Raw genomic sequence first — 18,002 nt, forward strand, 5'->3', positions numbered from 1 at the left:
CACATTCCAATGAACCCACAGAGCAAATGCTGATTTTCATGTTTTTAATTAAAAGCTTTCAATTTTTCAGCTGTTGCTGATTGTTAATGACCTCACAGTGTTCTAAGGCATCAACCTCCCCCTTCTGCCCCTTCCCCACCTTCCTGAGGAGCAAATTGGTGCTTCCAGTGAATTCCCTTTTCCATGCAGGGATTTGGCTAAACCAGGAAACGGGGACAGGGAGAGGCTCCAGCCTGGAATCAGTGCAGAGCATCAGCCCAGAAATGCACAATCAGTCAAGCTAAATTAGCAGGAAATGAAATAATCAGGGCTCTACACTTTGTCACTTCCCCAGTTCCCAGGTCACCACCACGCTCTGAGGTCACTGAAGCCACCCAGGACTCCCTGGGATCTCTTCTGGCACCAGGAACAGCTGGAATTTGTCCCAGCCTCAGGGCTGGGTCCCAGACACAGGAGCATCCCTGCTTCCAGGATCAATAAAATCCCAAAGGAACACACAAGGGACATCCCCAACTCCAGCATTTCATGGAAACTGAGGAATTCAGGCCATGGTACCAAAAATCCTTCCCTTTCCATGCAGGGAAATAAATCCAAACTATAAATTAATAAAAGGAAAAAAGAAAACCTTGGTCCAGTTTGTAGCACAGGGAAAAGCCCCAAACCAGACTCCAGTGGCAACAAAGAAATTCACAGTCCACACATGAAAATCCCTGAAATCAACTCCATCCCAGTGCTGGGAGCTGCCACCAAACCCTCATTTTATCCACAAGGAAAAAAAAAGGGAATGACTTCAGTGGTGTGAAATGCCTCCCCACACCTGCAAATAAAACTCTGCTCCTTTCTCAGACTTAAAAAGAAATAAAACACAGCCCTGGTTCTGCAGAAAGTGAAGGCTGGGGAGGCCTGGGAGCCCCAGCTGCTCCCGGGCTCCTGAGGGCAAGGCAATGTCCGTGGAGTTGGCACCAAGTGTTCTCCAGTTTTTATCCTGGGAAAAGCAAAAAGCAAGGGATGCCTGGCAGCACTTTCCCTCTTGGCTGCCCCAAATCTGTCCCACCTTGGGAAATCCCTCCTGGGGCAGACCCTGGGCTCCACCTGGACACTCCACGGGGTCCAAGGGGCTCCCCAGGGCAGCCACAAATCCCTACAGAAATCCCTGTGGGACTTACTGGAAAAACTGGGGAAAAAAGAGGGGAAAGCCCACCCAACCCCTGCTGTGATGAGGAGTTTGTTAGCACGGGGCTGGAGCTGGGTGGGCACTGGTGCCACCAGTGGCTTCCCAGTTTGGGGATCCAAAGCCAGCACCACACAAACCCTGGGATTGGGATGCACCAGGGGAGCAGCACAATCCCTGCGCATTCCCGCTTTTCCCTGCCCTTCCCTGCCTCCCTTCCATGGCCATGGACAGCTGGCAGCTCCTGCACTGACCCCAAAACTGTCCCCTGCCCCATGGCCTGACCCTCTGCCAGCATCCCAGCCCCACAGCCCGGGCTCTCCAAAGGGATCTGCTCCACAGGGAATCCCAGGATCCAGAGGGGGAGCGGAGCAGAGCAGAGCAGCCTCACACAAAGCAGGTTAAAGACAAAATCCAGTGCCCAGCAGGGAGCGGATCCGAGCTGGGCACAGCCAGGAGGGAGCCCTGGGGATGTCACTTCTTCTCCAGGAAGGGCCCAAAGAGCCCCCAGTCGAAGGCCAGCATGGCCTGGGGGTTGGGCCTCTCCTTGGGCTTCTTGAAGTTGTCCCTCTCGGAGCGCAGCACCCTCAGCACCTCCACGGGGTCCGTCCTGCCCGTGAACCTCTGCACGGGCTCCTCCCTGCGAGGGAACAGCCCTGGCATGGACAGGGGCAGTGCCACCCTCTGCTGTGCCCTGGGGACAGAGGGGACCCCACCCCACGGGGATGGACAGGGACAGTGCCACCCTCTGCTGGGGCACACGCGGCTCTGGGCTGTCCCCATGCCCAGGATCCCTCCCCTGGCTCCAGGCTGGGATTTCCCAGCAGTTCTCTGGGAAAAGGGATGGTGCTGGAGGGGAACAGGAGGGGGTTTGGGGACAGTGCCAGCAGTGCTTACGTGACCCGCAGGAAGGGGTTGTACAGGAACTCCTCGCGCAGCGTGGAGGGCACCGTGGGCAGGTCCTCATCATCGCGCTGCTGCCGAGGGAACACGGGCATCCAAACCCCGCTGCCATCCCACAGCCCCGGCCCCCGCCCTGGCACAGGGGCCACAGCCACTTACCCTGGCCCACGCCAGCTTCTCCTTCACCATTTCATTCTCTGGCTCCACCTTCAAGGCGAATTTGAGGTTTCTGACGGTGCATTCATGGCCACAGAAAACCTTCTGCAAGAGGCACCCGGCATCAAACCTGCTCCCAGATCTGAGCCCGGGATCCCCGCCCTGATCCCGGGATCCCTGCCCCAAGCCTGTGATCCCTGCCCTGATCCCAGGATCCCTGCCCTGATCCTGGGATCCCTGCCCCGAGCCCGGGATCCCTGCCCTGATCCCAGGATCCCTGCCCTGATCCTGGGATCCCTGCCCCGAGCCCGGGATCCCTGCCCCGAGCCCGGGATCCCTGCCCTGATCCCGGGATCCCTGCCCTGATCCTGGGATCCCTGCCCCGAGCCTGGGATCCCTGCCCCGAGCCCCCTCCTGGCTCCAGGAGCCCTCCCAGGCTCCACTCACCGTGTCCTCGGGCAGGGTCCCCAGGATTTGGGTGAGGTTGGTGTGCATCTGCTCCGCCGTCCCCTCGAAGAACTGCCCGCAGCCCCCCACGAACAGGGTGTCACCTGTGGGACAGGGGCTGGGCACAGAGGGACCCCAGGGCCGGGGATGGGGGTGCCAGGGGGTGCTGGGTTCACCCCAGGAGTGCTGAGTGTGGGGGGCAGGCAGCACACAGCGTGTCCCCCAAAGCCACGGGGGGCACGTGGGCAGGGTGGGATACCTGAGAAAAGAGCCGGAGCATCCGGGGAATCGTCCTCCCACATGAAGTAGCACATGTGGCCCGAGGTGTGGCACGGGGTGAAGAGGCACCGCACTCTGATGGCCCCAAACTGGGGGGACAGAGGGTCAGAGCCCCACTGAGGGGGACAGACCCCCCCAGACCTGCCCACGCCCCGCCTGGAGCCCTGCAGGTCACAGATCTGATGGGGCTTTGTGTGGGTCTGCTCCGATGGCATTTGGGACCCTCCAGCACAACCCCAAACAGGCTGGGATTGGGATGAGGTTTCTCCTGCATCCCAGCCTTGAATCTGTGGGGCCACATCTGCAACCACCCCAGGGCACGAAGAGCTGAGCACGGCCCAGCAGCACCAACCCCACTGGGGACCACCGGGGACAGTGTGACCACCCCACTGGGGACAGTGTCACCACCTCACTGCTCCTCACTGGGGACAGTGTGACCACCCCACTGCTCCTCATTGGGGACAGTGTCACCACCCCACTGTGTGTGTCACCACCCCACTGCTCCTCATTGGGGGGACAGTGTCACCACCCCACTGCTCCCCCCTGGGGACAGTGTCACCACCCCACTCTGCTCCTCACTGGGGACAGTGTGACCACCCCACTGGGGACAGTGTCACCACCCCACTGGGGACAGTGTGACCACCCCACTGCTCCTCACTGGGGACAGTGTGACCACCCCACTGCTCCTCACTGGGGACAGTGTCACCACCCCACTGGGGACAGTGTGACCACCCCACTGCTCCTCACTGGGGACAGTGTGACCACCCCACTGCTCCTCACTGGGGACAGTGTGACCACCCCACTGCTCCTCATTGGGGACAGTGTCACCACCCCACTGTGTGTGTCACCACCCCACTGCTCCCCCCTGGGGACAGTGTCACCACCCCACTCTGCTCCTCACTGGGGACAGTGTCACCACCCCACCCCACCGAGCAGGACCCATGTGAGGGCTCTGAGCCCCGAATGTCCCCACAGCGCTGCAGCCACACACCGAGAGCTCCTGGCCGTGGGTGACCTTGTGCGTGAGGGCCCCGATGCGCTCGTCAGCCCCGAACACCTGCAGGCCTGGGAAGAGCTGGGCCAGCTCCTCGTTGCCCCTGGCGTGGTCCCTGTGGGCAGAGCAGGGGCTGGGAACGGGCACCGTCCCTGTGGGGACACGGCCACCCCGACCCTGTCACACCTACCAGTGGTGGTGGGTGGTGAGGATGGCCCTGAGCACCACGTCCTCCTTCCTGATGATCTCCAGCAGCTGGAAGGGAGCCAGAGCAGCGGTGAGAGGTGACACAGACACACAGACAGACAGACACACAGACAGACAGACAGACACACAGACAGACAGACACACTGTGACCTGTCCCCCGTGTCACCGGGCAGAGAAATCCCCCAAAACCACACACTGAGGGTGGGACAAAGGTGTGACCGGAGTGGAGCAGGAGGATGGGACCACGCTGATCCCATGGGGATGGGGACGGTGCCATTTTTGGTTTTCTTAGGGAAGGCACGATGAGAGCACGGGGTCACTGCCACAGCAAGGACACGGCGGCCGTGCCACCCACCCGAGGGCCACCAGGGCACTGCCAGCCCTGCACGGCTGCCAGGAGGCTCCGGATGCCAACAGCATTCAGGAACAAACCCCGGGCTGCTCCCGGAGCCGAGAGGAAGGAAGTGCCCGAGTCCGCAGCAAACGCTGAGGGGGTGGCACAGGGACACAAGGAACAGGGACACAGGCACAGGGACACAGGCACAGGGACACCAGGAACAGGGGCACCAGGAACAGGGGCACCAGGAACAGGAGACACAGGCACAGGGACACCAGGAACAGAGACACCAGGGACAGGGACACAGGCACAGGGACACCAGGAACAGGGGCACCAGGAACAGGGGACACCAGGAACAGGAGACACAGGCACAGGGACACCAGGCACAGGGACACAGGCACAGGGACACCAGGAACAGGGACACCAGGAACAGGGGACACCAGACACAGGGACACAGGCACAGGGACACCAGGAACAGGGACACGGGCAGATCCCGGCCGCTGCCTGCCCGGGAGAAGGGGACTGGGCACGGCACTGCCGCTCCGGGAGCTGCTCGGGGTTATCCCCCCTTGCTCTGGGGTCTGGGGGCTCGGCTGCGGTGCGGGGACACCCCACGGGCCGGAGGGGTCAGTGCTGCCGGGGGATACCCCACGGACACCCGGAGGGGTCGGTGCTGCCGGGGGATGCTCCAGGGACACCCGGAGGGGTCGGTGCTGCCGGGGGATACCCCACGGACACCCGGAGGGGTCGGTGCTGCCGGGGGATGCTCCAGAGCACGGCCACCCCTCTGTTCCGCCACCCACCCGCGGCACCCGCTCACCCTTTTGGGGACGGCCGCGTCCACGGCCACAGCGTCGCGGGTGCTCTCCTCGATCACCAGGTACATGTAGTTGTCCTCCAGCACGGAGATCACCTTCACCTTCATGGCCCCGGGGAGGCGCGGCGGGTGCGGGCCCCGCGTCCCCCGGTGCCGGTGCCGGGGCGGTGCCGCCGTGTGCGGGGCGGGTCACGCAGCGAGGGGCGGGCAGAGCCCGCACGGCCCCGGCGCTGCGGCTCCGGGGGCTGGGGACAGTCCCTGTGCCACCCCCCGCGGCTGGAGGAAGGAGGGGTCCCCCCAGCCCAGCCCCCCAAATCAGCCCGCGGTGGCAGCGGGGTGCAAGGGGAGGGATGAGGGGTGCTGGCACTGCTGGCCCTGCTGGCCCTGCTGGCCCTGCTGGCCCTGCCGGCACTGGGTGGAGAAGGTCCAGAGTGGTGCCGGACACTGGAACTCCTGCTGGGGGGCTCTGGGAGGGTCTCTGCTCCAGGGACAGGATCCCACCCCCGCTGCAGGAAGCCCCAAAGGCACGGGAGCAGAGCTGAGCTTTCCCAGCCCGATCCCAGTCCTGGCGCCCCCACAGGGAATTGTTGAGGTTGGAAAAGTCCCCTGAGACAGAGTCCAACCATTCCCCCAAAAGCCAAAGCCACCGGTGTCCCCAGGCAGTGCCACATCCACAGGGCTGTGAAATCCCTCCAGGGATGGGGACTCCACCCCTGCCCTGGGCAGCTGTGCCAGGCCTGGACAGTCCTTTCCATGAAGGAATTGTTCCCAATATCCATCCTGAGCCTCCCCTGGCCCAGCCTGAGGCCGTTCCCTCTCCTCCTGTCCCTGTTCTCTGGGAGCAGAGCCTGATCCCCCGGCTGTCCCCTCCTGGCAGGGACTTGTGCAGAGCCAGAAATTCCCCCTGAGCCTCCTTTTCTCCAGGCTGAGCCCCTTTCCCAGCTCCCTCAGGAATTCTCCAGCCCCTTCCCAGCTCCCTCAGGAATTCTCCAGCCCTTTCCCAGCTCCCTCAGCCCCTCCTGGTGCTCCAGCCCCTTCCCCAGCCCTGTTCCCTTCTCTGGATAAGCTCCAGCCCCTCCACATCCCTGTCCTGAGGGGCCCAAATGCCATTTGTGGGGAGGGAATGGCACTCCCAGGCAGCAGAGCCAGGGCTGAACCCTCTCTGTTCTTCTTTCACAAAAATACAGCTGCCACTACAGCCCCTGGGGTCCCCAAAATGCCACCTGCTCACCCCAGGATAGATAGAACGACACTTCCAGTTGGTTGACTTCAATTTCCAATCCAAAACCAATAAATAAATCTGTGAGTTAGAGCCTCTGTTTCCAGCTGTTATTTATTTCCCCTCTGCCCAGCCCTCAGCACAGTCACACTCTGGTGTGGCAGCACAGCGTTCCAGGAGACACCACAGCTTTAGGTACCGCTTTTCCCTCTGAACTACATAAAATTCAGCATTTTAAAGCAAACGGAGAGCTGGTGCCAGCCCACATCCCTGCTCACCTGGGGACAGGTTCCAACTGCTCAGCCTGTCCCCCAGGGGTGCTGCAGGGGTGTCAGTCACTCACCAGGAGCTTCTGCATTCTGACAAATCCCTGCCTGGTTTTTTGGGCTGGCACAGGTCACACAGGGCACAGCAGGGAGCAGATTCATGCAGCAGGCTGGGGACTCAGAGGACACAAGCAGAGCAATGCCTGGGGACATCCCTGCTGCCCTTGCCAGGGATGAGAGAGAAGCTGGATGATGGCCCCAGGAGCCACTCCCAGAGCCAGAGCAGCCCGTGGAGCTCCCAGGGGACCCTGGAGCAGCACTGGCACAGCAGCTCTGACCCTGGAACTGGTTTTAGTGGAGCCAGAAGCGATGCTCACAATGTTGAAGCAGCAGCATGGAAGGAACATTGAAATCTTCAGCTCCTGCAGGTGGTCTCTGCTTCAAGCAAAGACATCTCAGTCCCACCTTCTGCATCCACATCAGGCTCCCACAAAAATAACAGGAGCTTCTTCCTACACCTCCAGGATTGATCCTGCCCAGCCTCGAGTCTCACACCACCACTTGCACAATGATCTGCAGGTGACACCTGACAGCTTGAGAGACAGCAAGAGAACCATAAATATTCTTCATCATAATATAAATAAGCTGTAGAACATCTCAACGAGGGCAAAGTGCTTTTTTTTTGTTTTCTTTTCCTTAATTAAGACAAAATAAAAACCTAAATAAAACTTGTCTCAACCACGAGAGAAGATTTGACTCCTAAAACATCTGAATGGTTTAAGTGACGCTTGCAGTGACAGTAAAGTGATGCAGGCAGTGCTCAGTCCTTGGGCACTCGGAAGTTGTCCTTCTCCTTCCTGATGGCCCCCATGGCCCGCACAGGGTCGCTCTCCCCGGCGTGCTCCTGGACCGACTTCTCCCTGCCAGGAGGGAAGAGCAGGGTCAGGATGGAATCCCAGCTGTGGCAGCACCAGGATCAGGTTCCAGGATCAAAGACTGGGCTTTGGCACAGCTCATCAGGCCTGGTTTGAAGGCTCAGGGGCGGGAGGAAATGGCACTGCTGGGTGAAGGAACACAACAAAGCCTGCTCTGTCTCCTGAGTCAGGGAATGATGCCCAGCACAAACCTCCAATCCAGGCATTTTTCTGCCAGGACAGCCAGTGAGAGTCTTGGAGCCATCCAAACAGGAATGTGGGAGGCAGAAGAGCCATTCCCACGGGGACATCTCCTCCTTCCCCAGCCCCTCCCAAGCCGGGCCATTCCCTACCTGACTCTCATGAAGGGGTTGTAGGTGAACTCCTCGGCGATGGTGGAGGGGATGGTGGGCTCTCCACTGTCGTACTGTGCCTGCAATGAGGGACACTGTGCTGCTCCACCAGCAATTCTGGGGAGCAGGGAATGTCCTGGACACGGTTTCCAGGCAGGGAATGCCTCCCCCAGACAGTGAGCTGCCTTCTGTGGGCACAGCCAGACCCTGTTCCCCTGCAACACAACATCCCGCAGCTCCTGGCTCTTCACTCTGTTTCCCCCAGTATTTTCTCCTCTCCTCCATCTCCTCAGCAAGGAGGACTCCTCTGTGTCCAGGAAAGCATGGAGCCCAGGGAAAGGATGAGCAGCTCACCTTGGCCCAGGCCAGCTTCTCCTGGATACTGGGGTTACTGGGCTCCACGTGCCGAGCAAACTTGAGATTGTTGATGGTGTACTCATGGCCACAGTAAACCCGCTGGGAACAGGAAGGAACAGTGACACTGGGGGACACCACAGCCACCAAGGGGCACTGCCAGGTGCCAGCAGCACAGCAGCAACAGCACACTCAACCCAACACCTCCCACTGGAGACAGCCACAAGTGCCAGGACTCGGCAGGCAGGACAAGCTGCCACTTCAACAGATGAAAGAGCCCCATGTCCCAGCTCAGCAGCCTTTAATCACCAGCCCCAGCTCTTTCCCCACGAAGCACACACACATTTGGGGCAGGAAAATCCTTCCCAGAGGACTGCAGCTATCCAGAATTTGTGTAGGCACTCATTCCCTGCACACACCAGAGTCTCTCTGAGCAGCAGCTCTGCCAGGGAGTTTCTCAGATTTGTGTGGTGCTTTGGGCTGCCTCACTCACACAAAAGGACAGGTTTGTACCGTTTTGGGGTCCAGGCTGCCCAAAATCTCGATCAGTGCCTTGTACATCTCCTCGGGGGTGCCCTCGAAGAACTTGCCACAGCCAGCCACGAACAGGGTGTCACCTGCAGGGGTGACACGGCATCAGGCCCACAGCAGGCTCCCCACAGCCAGCCCCAGGGCTCAGCCCTGCCACTGCTGCCTCAGCACAGCAGCAGGGGCACGGGGACAGCCAGGCTGTGCCACACAAACACTGCTGGCAATCGTGGCTGGGAGCTGCAGAGCCTGGCCAGGCACACCCTGCCAGCACCTCCTACCTGTGGGCAGCCCCTGTGCCCTCCTGGAGGGGACAAGGAACACCTGCTCTCTGCAACAATGATGAGTCGCCTCTATTTCCTCCCCAGTGCTCCCTAAAATCTTGTTTAAGCCTCTTTCTCTTCCATGCAGGAGCTTCTGTGAGCTCTGGAGAACACAGGGATGAAGCAGAGCCCCGGGGAAGGGGAATCCTCCTCCCCAAACCAGGATCCAGGTCCTGGCCATCAGCAGTGGAGCACCAGCCCCCTGTGACTCCCCTACTCTCTCCTCTCTCTGCTGTCAGACCTGAGCACAGCTACATGGAAAAGCAGCAGGGTTTGGGATCAGCCAGTTTGGCCTGAGACAGGAAACCAACAGCTCTTTTTCTCAGGGAAAAAAAAAAAAAATGCTGGATGTAGGAGCCATCCAGGGCTCACTCTGCAGGGTGTGCAGCCCTGGCTTACAAATCCAGAGGGGTTTCTCCAGTTCTACCTACAACTCCTGCTTGGAAAGGGGAGCAAGACATGGATGTTAAGCAGCTGCCCTGGCAGGAAGGGAGGGATGCACATCCAGAGGCACCCAGGCAGAGGGGGAGTCGCTGTTTTGGCAAGGGAACCTCCCAACTCCTCACCTGTAAAAACTGCAGGTGGCTCGGAGCTATTTGGCTTAGTCACATAATAACAGATGTGTCCCGAGGTGTGACACGGCGTACTGAGGCATTTCACACTTAGAGATCCCACCTGGGAAGAAGGCAGAACACTAAAGCTGAAGCTGCTGTTTGCTGGCAATCGCACGGTTAGAAAAGAATTGCTGCTCTCAGTGCTCTAATGGTCCAAAATTTGCCCCAATCTGGCCAGGAAGCAGCAGATCTGCTCCTGGGAGAGCTCAGGGAGGGAGGTCTGTGGCAGGGAGCTGTTTCCTCCAAGCAGGTGTCCTGACAAAGGGAACTGCCAGATCCTTTCATTTCCACGCACAGGGACTCAAAGCCTGCTTGGCAGCAAGAGCCAACAGAGAATCCTAAACAAAGCTAACCGAGCGTGAAAAAAGCCCCAAACAAAAATGGAGCTGAAGGGGAGATGTGGATGACACTGAGGGAAAGGCAAAAGGGTCAAACACAGCCTCATCTGCCCACCTGCCTGGGCTCCCTCCTCTGCTGCTGCCCCTCCGAGGGCCAGCAGTGCTGTTCACGCCTGCCTGCACTTTGCACAGCAGCTTGTGTCACCTGCCAGCTCTCCTGCAAACAAACAGGCTGCTCCCAGCCAGCCCTGCTGCTTCCAGCCGGGAAAAAGCCACGCAGGCAGCTGGCACTGCCCTCCTCAGCCCGTGTTCCAGCCGTCATTCCCACAGGAGCACTTGGATCGGGTTTGGTGCTCGCCACGCTCCTGGCAGAGCACAATCCCTGCCCTGGCACAGCCCTGCTGTGTCCCCCAGCTGCACAGGGACACCCAGCACGTCCCATGTGCCTCACTGCTGTCCTCTCACAAGGAACCAAACAAGGCAGAGAGCTGGGCAAGGGGGAAAGCTGCATTTAAAGCATCCACCACATTCCTGGTGTGTTCAAAGGTAGCAGAGGTGCCCAGCTCAGGGGGGAGCACGCCTGTGCAGCTGTGACACAAAGAGGGGATGGCCAGAGTCCTGCAGGTCCCTCCCTTTACCTTGAGAGCTGTCAGGTGGGAAACTTTCTGCGTCAGGGCCCCCACCCTGCCGTCCCCCCCGTACACGCGCAGCCCCGGCTCCATCTTCACCAGCTTCTCGTTGCCTCCAGCATGGTCCCTGGAATGGGGGGGGAAAAATGGGATTTGGGGAGGAATGAACACAGATTTATGGTTATTGGTATTGCTGTGACCTGGAGGTGAGCTCCAGGTGATCATTTCTGATCCACCCCTCTCCCAGGATTTATCACGGCTCATATCCAAGGACAGGCCATGACAACACGAGTGGAGATCATTTCTCCAGTAATTAGGGCAGTGAGAGGGGGAATCAATCCCTGCCCAGCTGGGAAACAGCAGCCTTAGGGGCTCCCAGTAACCTCTCCAGTAAGTGGGGCAGGGAGGGAATGGGGTGAGTGGAAAATGTGCAATCCAACATCCCACAAAACACCACGGGGCAGGCACACAGATACCCCACAGTCACCGTGCTCCTGCTTTGCCCAGCTCAGGGCTGATTGTTTCACTCTCCAACCACAGAGGTGGCTCCACTCTGACCCATGGACAGGTTACTATAGCAAAATGTTCATTTTATAACCCTGGCAGAGCTGATTTGCAGCTGGGGTGATCCTCCCACAATGCTGACTGCAGGACGCCTCACGGGCCTGTCCTGGCACCTCAGCACAAATGTGCTTCCTCCCACACCCAAAGCCACCTCCACACCCAGCTATTGCACTGGCTGCCTGGAAAAATCAGGATTTTAAAGGTGAAGGGCACTGACACACAGCTCATGGCCAGAGCAAGGCCAAAGGAATGAGGTGTGATCCTTCTCCTCACGCCTCAGCTGCTGCTGCTGCTCAGAGATGAGCTGGATCCAGGAGAGCAGCAGCTCCTGGTTCTGTGAGAGGGATCCAGGACAGGGCGGTTACCAGTGGTGGTGGGTGGTCAGGACAGTGGTCAGCTTCACGCCGTGCTTTTTGACTGCATCCAAAACCTGCAGGGTGGGACACAGAAGGAGTTTCACCTCCCAGGGAAGGAGCTGGCAGCACCCTGGAGTCACCTGGGCACACCTGGAGCCCCAGAGCAGCTCTGCAGGTGGGCTCAGGGGGCAGCACACGAGGTCTCTGTCCTGCCAGCCATGACCGAGCCCCAAGTCCTGCTTCCTCTTTTCTGCCCTACATCAGGTTAAGGGCAAAATCCCAAACCAGGTCAGTAATCCCTGGGGTGAGTGAGGGACACAGAAATCCCTGGGGTGAGTGAGGGACACAGAAATCCCTGGATTGGGGGACACAGCAATCCCTGGACTGGGGGACACAGCAATCCCTGGATTGGGGGACACAGCAATCCCTGGAATGGGGGACACAGCAATCCCTGGATTGGGGGACACAGCAATCCCTGGAATGGGGGACACAGCAGTCCCTGGATTGGGGGACACAGCAGTCCCTGGGGTGAGGGACACAGTAACCCCTGGAATGGGGGACACAGCAATCCCTGGATTGGGGGACACAGCAATCCCTGGAGTGGGGGACACAGCAATCCCTGGATTGGGGGACACAGCAATCCCTGGACTGGGGGACACAACAATCCCTGGATTGAGGGACACAACAATCCCTGGATTGAGGGACACAGCAATCCCTGGAGTGAGGGACACAGCAATCCCTGGAGTGGGGGACACAGCAGTCCCTGGATTGGGGGACACAGCAATCCCTGGATTGGGGGACACAGCAATCCCTGGATTGAGGGACACAGCAATCCCTGGACTGGGGGACACAACAATCCCTGGAATGAGGGACACAGCAATCCCTGGGGTGAGGGACACAACAATCCCTGGAATGGGGGACACAGCAATCCCTGGATTGGGGGGCACAGCAATCCCTGGAATGGGGGACACAGCAGTCCCTGGAATGGGGGACACAGCAATCCCTGGAGTGAGGGACACAGCAATCCCTGGATTGGGGGACACAGCAGTCCCTGGATTGGGGGACACAGCAATCCCTGGACTGGGGGACACAGCAGTCCCTGGATTTGGGGACACAGCAGTCCCTGGGGTGAGCCCTGGCTGCCCCTGTGCCCAGCCAGCCTCTCCTGCCTCTCCCCCACAGCAGAGGCAGCGTGTGCCTCGCTCCCTCCTGGACACAGCAAGCTGGAAGGACATCCCAGAGCCGAGTGTTACCTTCTGGGGCTGCACAGGGTCAACTATAGCAGCCTCCCTGGTGTCCTGGTCGATGAGGAGGTACATGTAGTTGTCAGTGAGGGCTGGCAGGATTTCCACCTTCATGTCGGCCTGGGTCACTGTCTTGGGCTCCCTCAGCTCGTGCTCCGTGTGCAGGAATTTAGCTCGCAGCTGTGCTGGACCTGGGCACCCAAAAACAGCCAAAGATCAGCCCTGGGAGGGGGACAGGTGGGACAGGGCATGGCAAATGCCCCAGCTCACAGGACAGCCCAATCTGCCTCCTTCAGACAAGAGGAGCGAGGTCACCACGGGACAAAACCTTGTGCCCCTCAAGGTGCTCCACAGATGCCCCAAGAAGGACAGGACACTTTGCTTTCCTGGCAGGAAAAACTCTGTTCTTGGGTCAGAGAGGAGATTTCAAGGGGCAGGAAAGCAGAATGGAGCTGGCCAAAGGTCAGCCCGGGACAGTGACTTTGCAAAAAAGGCACAAAGGGCACGTTAGAACCAAGAAATGAAAAAGGAAGGAGGGCCAAAAAAAAATTTTAAAAATAAAAAGGAGAAATACACAAAAACACACACTGCTCTGACAGAAATATCTGGTTTGCTCCTGGGGGAAATGTCATCTGCTCAGCTCATGGAGAGAAGCCAGGCTCTCCAAGGGAGGAAGGCTCCTGACCTGGCCAGGTAAGAGGCACACACAGAGCTCTTGCTCATGCCTGCCCTGATGCAACACCAGCGCTTCCTTGTTTGCTTTTGGTTCAATGTTTAATCAGATCCAAGAAGCAAATTCCAGATGCAAATAACCTGGGCTCCACTGCTCCGTGCACAGGCACACGGCTCTTAAAGAAAAAACCAACCCTAAGAGGTTTTACCACACAAACTAAAGGAAGGGAAGCAAAGAGAGAGGGGTCTTGCATTGCTGGGGCCCTGCAGGTCAGAGCTGAGCTCAAACACCTGCAGGGAAAGGGGTGCCAGTCCCTGCAGGTCAGGAATTGCTGTGTGAGCACCCACGAGGTGTCTGCACAACCCCAGAGGTGCCTGTGCTGGCTCAGACCCATTTTGTTCTGCACCACTGACTCTCCCAAAGGCTCCTGACTTTCCAGCTTGGCCACCTCCCTCCGTGCCCCTGTGCTGATCTCCCTGTCCCACTGTCCCCAGCCACCCCAGCCTGCCCAGCCCTGATAAAAGCCTCAGAGTCCTGCAAATCTGCTCCTGCTGCCAGCCCAGCCTGGGCACAGGGAGCTGTCAGGGCCTTCTGGCACAACCATCCTGCCCAGAGCTTCTTCCCCTTCCCCTTCTATCTCCACCCTCCCTGCTTATGAGGGAAGGGAAACCAGGGAAATTAAACACAGTGCTCAAAAAAACCACCCCAAAAACTCAAGGCACAACAGAACAGGCATGCACTGGGTATTTGCAGTACTGGGAGAAGCATCCCTACCTGCAGAGTGTTCCTCTGGAGAAGGCTCCTTTCAAAAAAAGAACACAAAATAAGTCCTTACTATTCTTTGATGGGGGGAAAAAATGCCCAAAAAAAACCTGCTCGCCAACAGGGAGAGCTTTTGGATGCTGTCAGTCACAAGAGTTATCTATGCTGGGTGTTTGTTTGCAGGCCAGACACCAACTAGGAACAAAAATACAACCAAACAAAAGAAAACAACACAACCTTAACTTCATCTCAAAGGAATTATTCACATGCTTCAAATGCTTCTTTCCTATGAACCATCTCTAACCTTGGCCTGGATCCCACAGTCTCTTTTGCGTGTGTAATTCTCAATTCTTACCAAACAAACAAACAAGCTGCACCACATAAGGAAATGTTTTCAAACATGTAATTTCAACAGAGGAACGAGGAAACATCCACCAAGAATGAAACTCGCGCGTTGGGAGCTGCCATGTGCGGCTCAGCTGCACCTCAGGAGCGGAGCAGGGAGTTTCTCACGCACTGCTCAGACCTGTCCAGCCCAAAGGAGCTCCTTGGGTGATGCTCAGCCCCTGCCCCAGCCCAGCTCTAACTCAGATCGCTGCCACACACACACAGCTCTGCCCCAGAATTAATGCCCAGTGACTTCATTCTCGCTCAGCTCCGTCCCACGTCCCTCCTGACTGCACGCCTGGAGCAGAGGAGTGGGAGAGCAGCTCTGAATCGCCCACCCGAGCTTCTGGAATGGTTCATGAGCACAGCTGGAGCAGCCAAGGGGAAAGGCTTTGCAGCTGGAAGTGTGGATGTCAGCACAGAACCGCGTCCGTGCTGGGGACTGACAGCAGGCAGGTTCTCCCAGAACCGGGCTGCTTTGTGCATTTCCTCCAGAATGTTTGGGGTTACTCTCTTTATTACATAAAAGAGTGGAAAATTCCCCTTTCACGCAGGGCTGTCGCTCAGAAATGACAGCACGCCCAGCTGCTGCGCTCACAAGAACCACGCTCTCTCTAGTCTGCACGCAGGGATTTTTTGGATACCCAGCGAGTCTGTGGCTCCAAGAAATGCATCCAAAGCCAGGGCAGCTCCCAGCCCGGGCAGCGTGGAAGGTGCAGAACCTGCCCTGCGATGCCGGGAGCTCGGGAGCTGCTCGCTCTGACATTCCCACACCGCAGCCGCAGCGGCGGGTCCGGCCCTGGCAGAGAACGCCCAGCGATTCTCGCTCTTTACAGACACATCTTGAAACCCGAGTGATGCAAAACCATCCGGGGAGACCTCCCAGAGAGCCCAGGATAGGTTCTGAGGGTTTAGGCCCGAAATGAAAGCGCCGAGCTCGGACAGCCGGGGGTGGCTGCCATCAGCAGCGCAAGCTGTCACCCGCCGAGCGCAGCCCGGCCGCCCGCCCCGGCCCCTCATCCTCCTCCCCGAGCACTGACCGGAGCCCCGGGGCTCCGCGGGGCCTCCCCGATGGGCTCAGCACGGCCCCGGCCGCAGCCGAGCAGGTCCTGCCCCGCTCGGGCCCCAAAGCCCGGCCGGAGCCGCCGGGGCAGCCCGAGAGCCCCAGCGCCGCACCCGGGGCTCCGCACGGCCCCGGCCCGCGGCCCTGCCGGGGCGCACCCGCCGCACGTACCGGCTCGGAGAACGGCCCCGAGGACGGCCCCGGCTGCCAGGGCGGTGCCGAATCCCCGCCAGCCCCCGCGGAGCATCGTGCGCCCCGCCCGGCCCGGTTACCTTGGCTGTCCGCCCCAGGAGGCGGCGGCAGCGCCGGCACGGCCCGGCCCGGCCCGGCCCGGCGTGCGCGGGGGCGGCGCTGAGCCCGCCCGGCCCCGGCCCGGCCCTCAGCCCCGGCCCGCGGAGGAGGAGCGGCAGCGCCGTGCGGGGCCCGGCAAGGACGCGGCAAGGGCGGCCATGGGCAGCTCCAAGCCGCTGTCCCGCTTCTGGGAGTGGGGCAGGAACATCGTGTGCGTGGGGCGCAACTACGCGGAGCACGCCAAGGAGATGGGCAGCGCCCTGCCCGCCGAGCCGCTCTTCTTCCTCAAGCCCTCCTCGGCCTACGTGCGGGAGGGATCCCCCATCCTGCGGCCCTACTACTGCCGGAACCTGCACCACGAGGTGGAGCTGGGGGTGGTGATCGGCCGCAGGGCCCGGGCCGTGCCGCAGGACGCGGCCATGGAGCATGTGGCAGGTTATGCCCTGTGCCTGGACATGACGGCCCGCGACACGCAGGAGGAGTGCAAGAAGAAGGGGCTGCCCTGGACCTTGGCCAAAGGCTTCGGCTCGTCCTGCCCCGTCAGTGACTTCGTGCCCAAGGAGAAGATCCCTGACCCGCACAAGCTGCAGATCTGGCTGAAGGTGAACGGGAAGCTGAGGCAGGAGGGGGACACCTCCTCCATGATCTTCTCCATCCCTTACCTGATCAGCTACATCAGCCACATCTTCACCTTGGAAGAAGGGGACTTGATCCTCACGGGCTCTCCCAAAGGAGTCGGCTCCGTGGAGGCCAACGATGAGATCGAGGCGGGGATCAGGGACGTGGTGTCCATGAGGTTCAAGGTGGAACAGCAGACACGGGGATCCTGATGCACACATCCAGCCCGGAGCCTCCCCGGCACGGGGACAGCTGGGACACCAACACTCCCACGGCCCCAGGCACCGAGGGACCGCCACACATCAAAGGCACGGAAACCAGGAGCCCAAAAGGCGTTGGACTGACACAAGCCCAGTTCCATGGAGGCTTCAGCAAACCTGGAGTCCAGCCCAGCCTGGAGCAGGCAGAGCCCAGAAGCTCCAGATTCCAAAATTCCAAAACCATACCTGGGAACTGGTGATGGAGACACTGGGGAGGGGAGTGGGGCTGGCTGTCCCTTCTGTGTGCGCTTGTCTTCTGCTGATACTTTTGAGTTTTGCCTAAAAATAAAAACTACTGATCAAAACGATTCAAATGATGATGTAGGAGCTGAGGCTCAGCCGTGCTGCAGAGGTGTATATGGAGATGTGCAACCCTAAATCAAGAATTGCAGCTTCACAAAATATTTCCTCTACAAGAGAAAGATGTTTGATTTTTTGCATTAATTTAGTGATTCCTTCCTGGTTTTTTTCAAACATACCAATTAAAGGAGGATGGTTTCTTTTCCCACTCCAAGGGGCGAAGGCAGCAGGAAATGTGCCAGATGTTTGGCAGATTGGTTTTTTTCCTAAACTGTGCTTTAAATATATTCTAAAAGTGAAATAATGCAAAAAGATCAAGAATAAAGAAACATGGCTAAAGATCACCACCAAACTTGTCTTTTGACTGATTTCAATTTTTAGTAAAACTGTAACTGCAGCAGTTGGAGTTTTAAGTATTTCCAGCTGCTAAAAGCCACGCTGGGTAACTTTCCCCAGTTCCCAGCTCCAGCTGATCCAGCACTCCCCACCAGTTTGCATGACAGCGAGTTCTCTTTCAATTCAACAGAGCAAGTTGTAAAATATAATTTAAAAAATCCTCCCCATGCAAACATCAAAACTTAGATTTTCAAAGTTTGCATAGAACTGGCTCATTTCTAGCAAAAGCAGATGGATTT

General features: G+C 58.8%; 2 protein-coding genes across 7 annotated transcripts; both read right to left on the minus strand.

Moving 5' to 3' along the window:
• Nucleotides 1-30: 30 nt before the first annotated feature.
• Nucleotides 31-5,472, minus strand: HAGHL (hydroxyacylglutathione hydrolase like). Its single transcript, XM_058849801.1, has 8 exons — nt 5,315-5,472; nt 4,141-4,205; nt 3,948-4,065; nt 2,937-3,045; nt 2,678-2,781; nt 2,234-2,335; nt 2,069-2,148; nt 31-1,811 (listed from the first exon to the last, which is right to left on the minus strand). Exons 1-8 carry the CDS (start codon nt 5,417-5,419, stop codon nt 1,646-1,648), a joined length of 849 nt encoding a protein of 282 aa, XP_058705784.1. The 5' UTR covers nt 5,420-5,472; the 3' UTR covers nt 31-1,645.
• A 1,153-nt stretch (nt 5,473-6,625) lies between these two features.
• Nucleotides 6,626-17,730, minus strand: LOC131584534 (hydroxyacylglutathione hydrolase, mitochondrial). Of its 6 annotated transcripts, none has more exons than XM_058849778.1 (10): nt 16,171-17,730; nt 14,461-14,488; nt 13,023-13,204; nt 11,779-11,843; nt 10,859-10,976; nt 9,835-9,943; nt 8,931-9,034; nt 8,418-8,519; nt 8,064-8,143; nt 6,626-7,716 (listed from the first exon to the last, which is right to left on the minus strand). In XM_058849778.1, exons 1-10 carry the CDS (start codon nt 17,026-17,028, stop codon nt 7,617-7,619), a joined length of 1,746 nt encoding a protein of 581 aa, XP_058705761.1. In that variant the 5' UTR covers nt 17,029-17,730; the 3' UTR covers nt 6,626-7,616. The 6 variants fall into 6 exon arrangements, with proteins under 6 accessions (XP_058705761.1, XP_058705766.1, XP_058705763.1 ...); XM_058849783.1 differs by lacking the exon at nt 16,171-17,730 and adding an exon at nt 16,070-16,161; XM_058849780.1 differs by lacking the exon at nt 14,461-14,488 and having other exon boundaries at nt 16,171-16,280.
• Nucleotides 17,731-18,002: the final 272 nt, after the last annotated feature.

This window comes from Poecile atricapillus, chromosome 14 (genome assembly GCF_030490865.1).
Source record: "Poecile atricapillus isolate bPoeAtr1 chromosome 14, bPoeAtr1.hap1, whole genome shotgun sequence".
Classification (NCBI taxonomy): Eukaryota; Metazoa; Chordata; class Aves; order Passeriformes; family Paridae; genus Poecile; species Poecile atricapillus.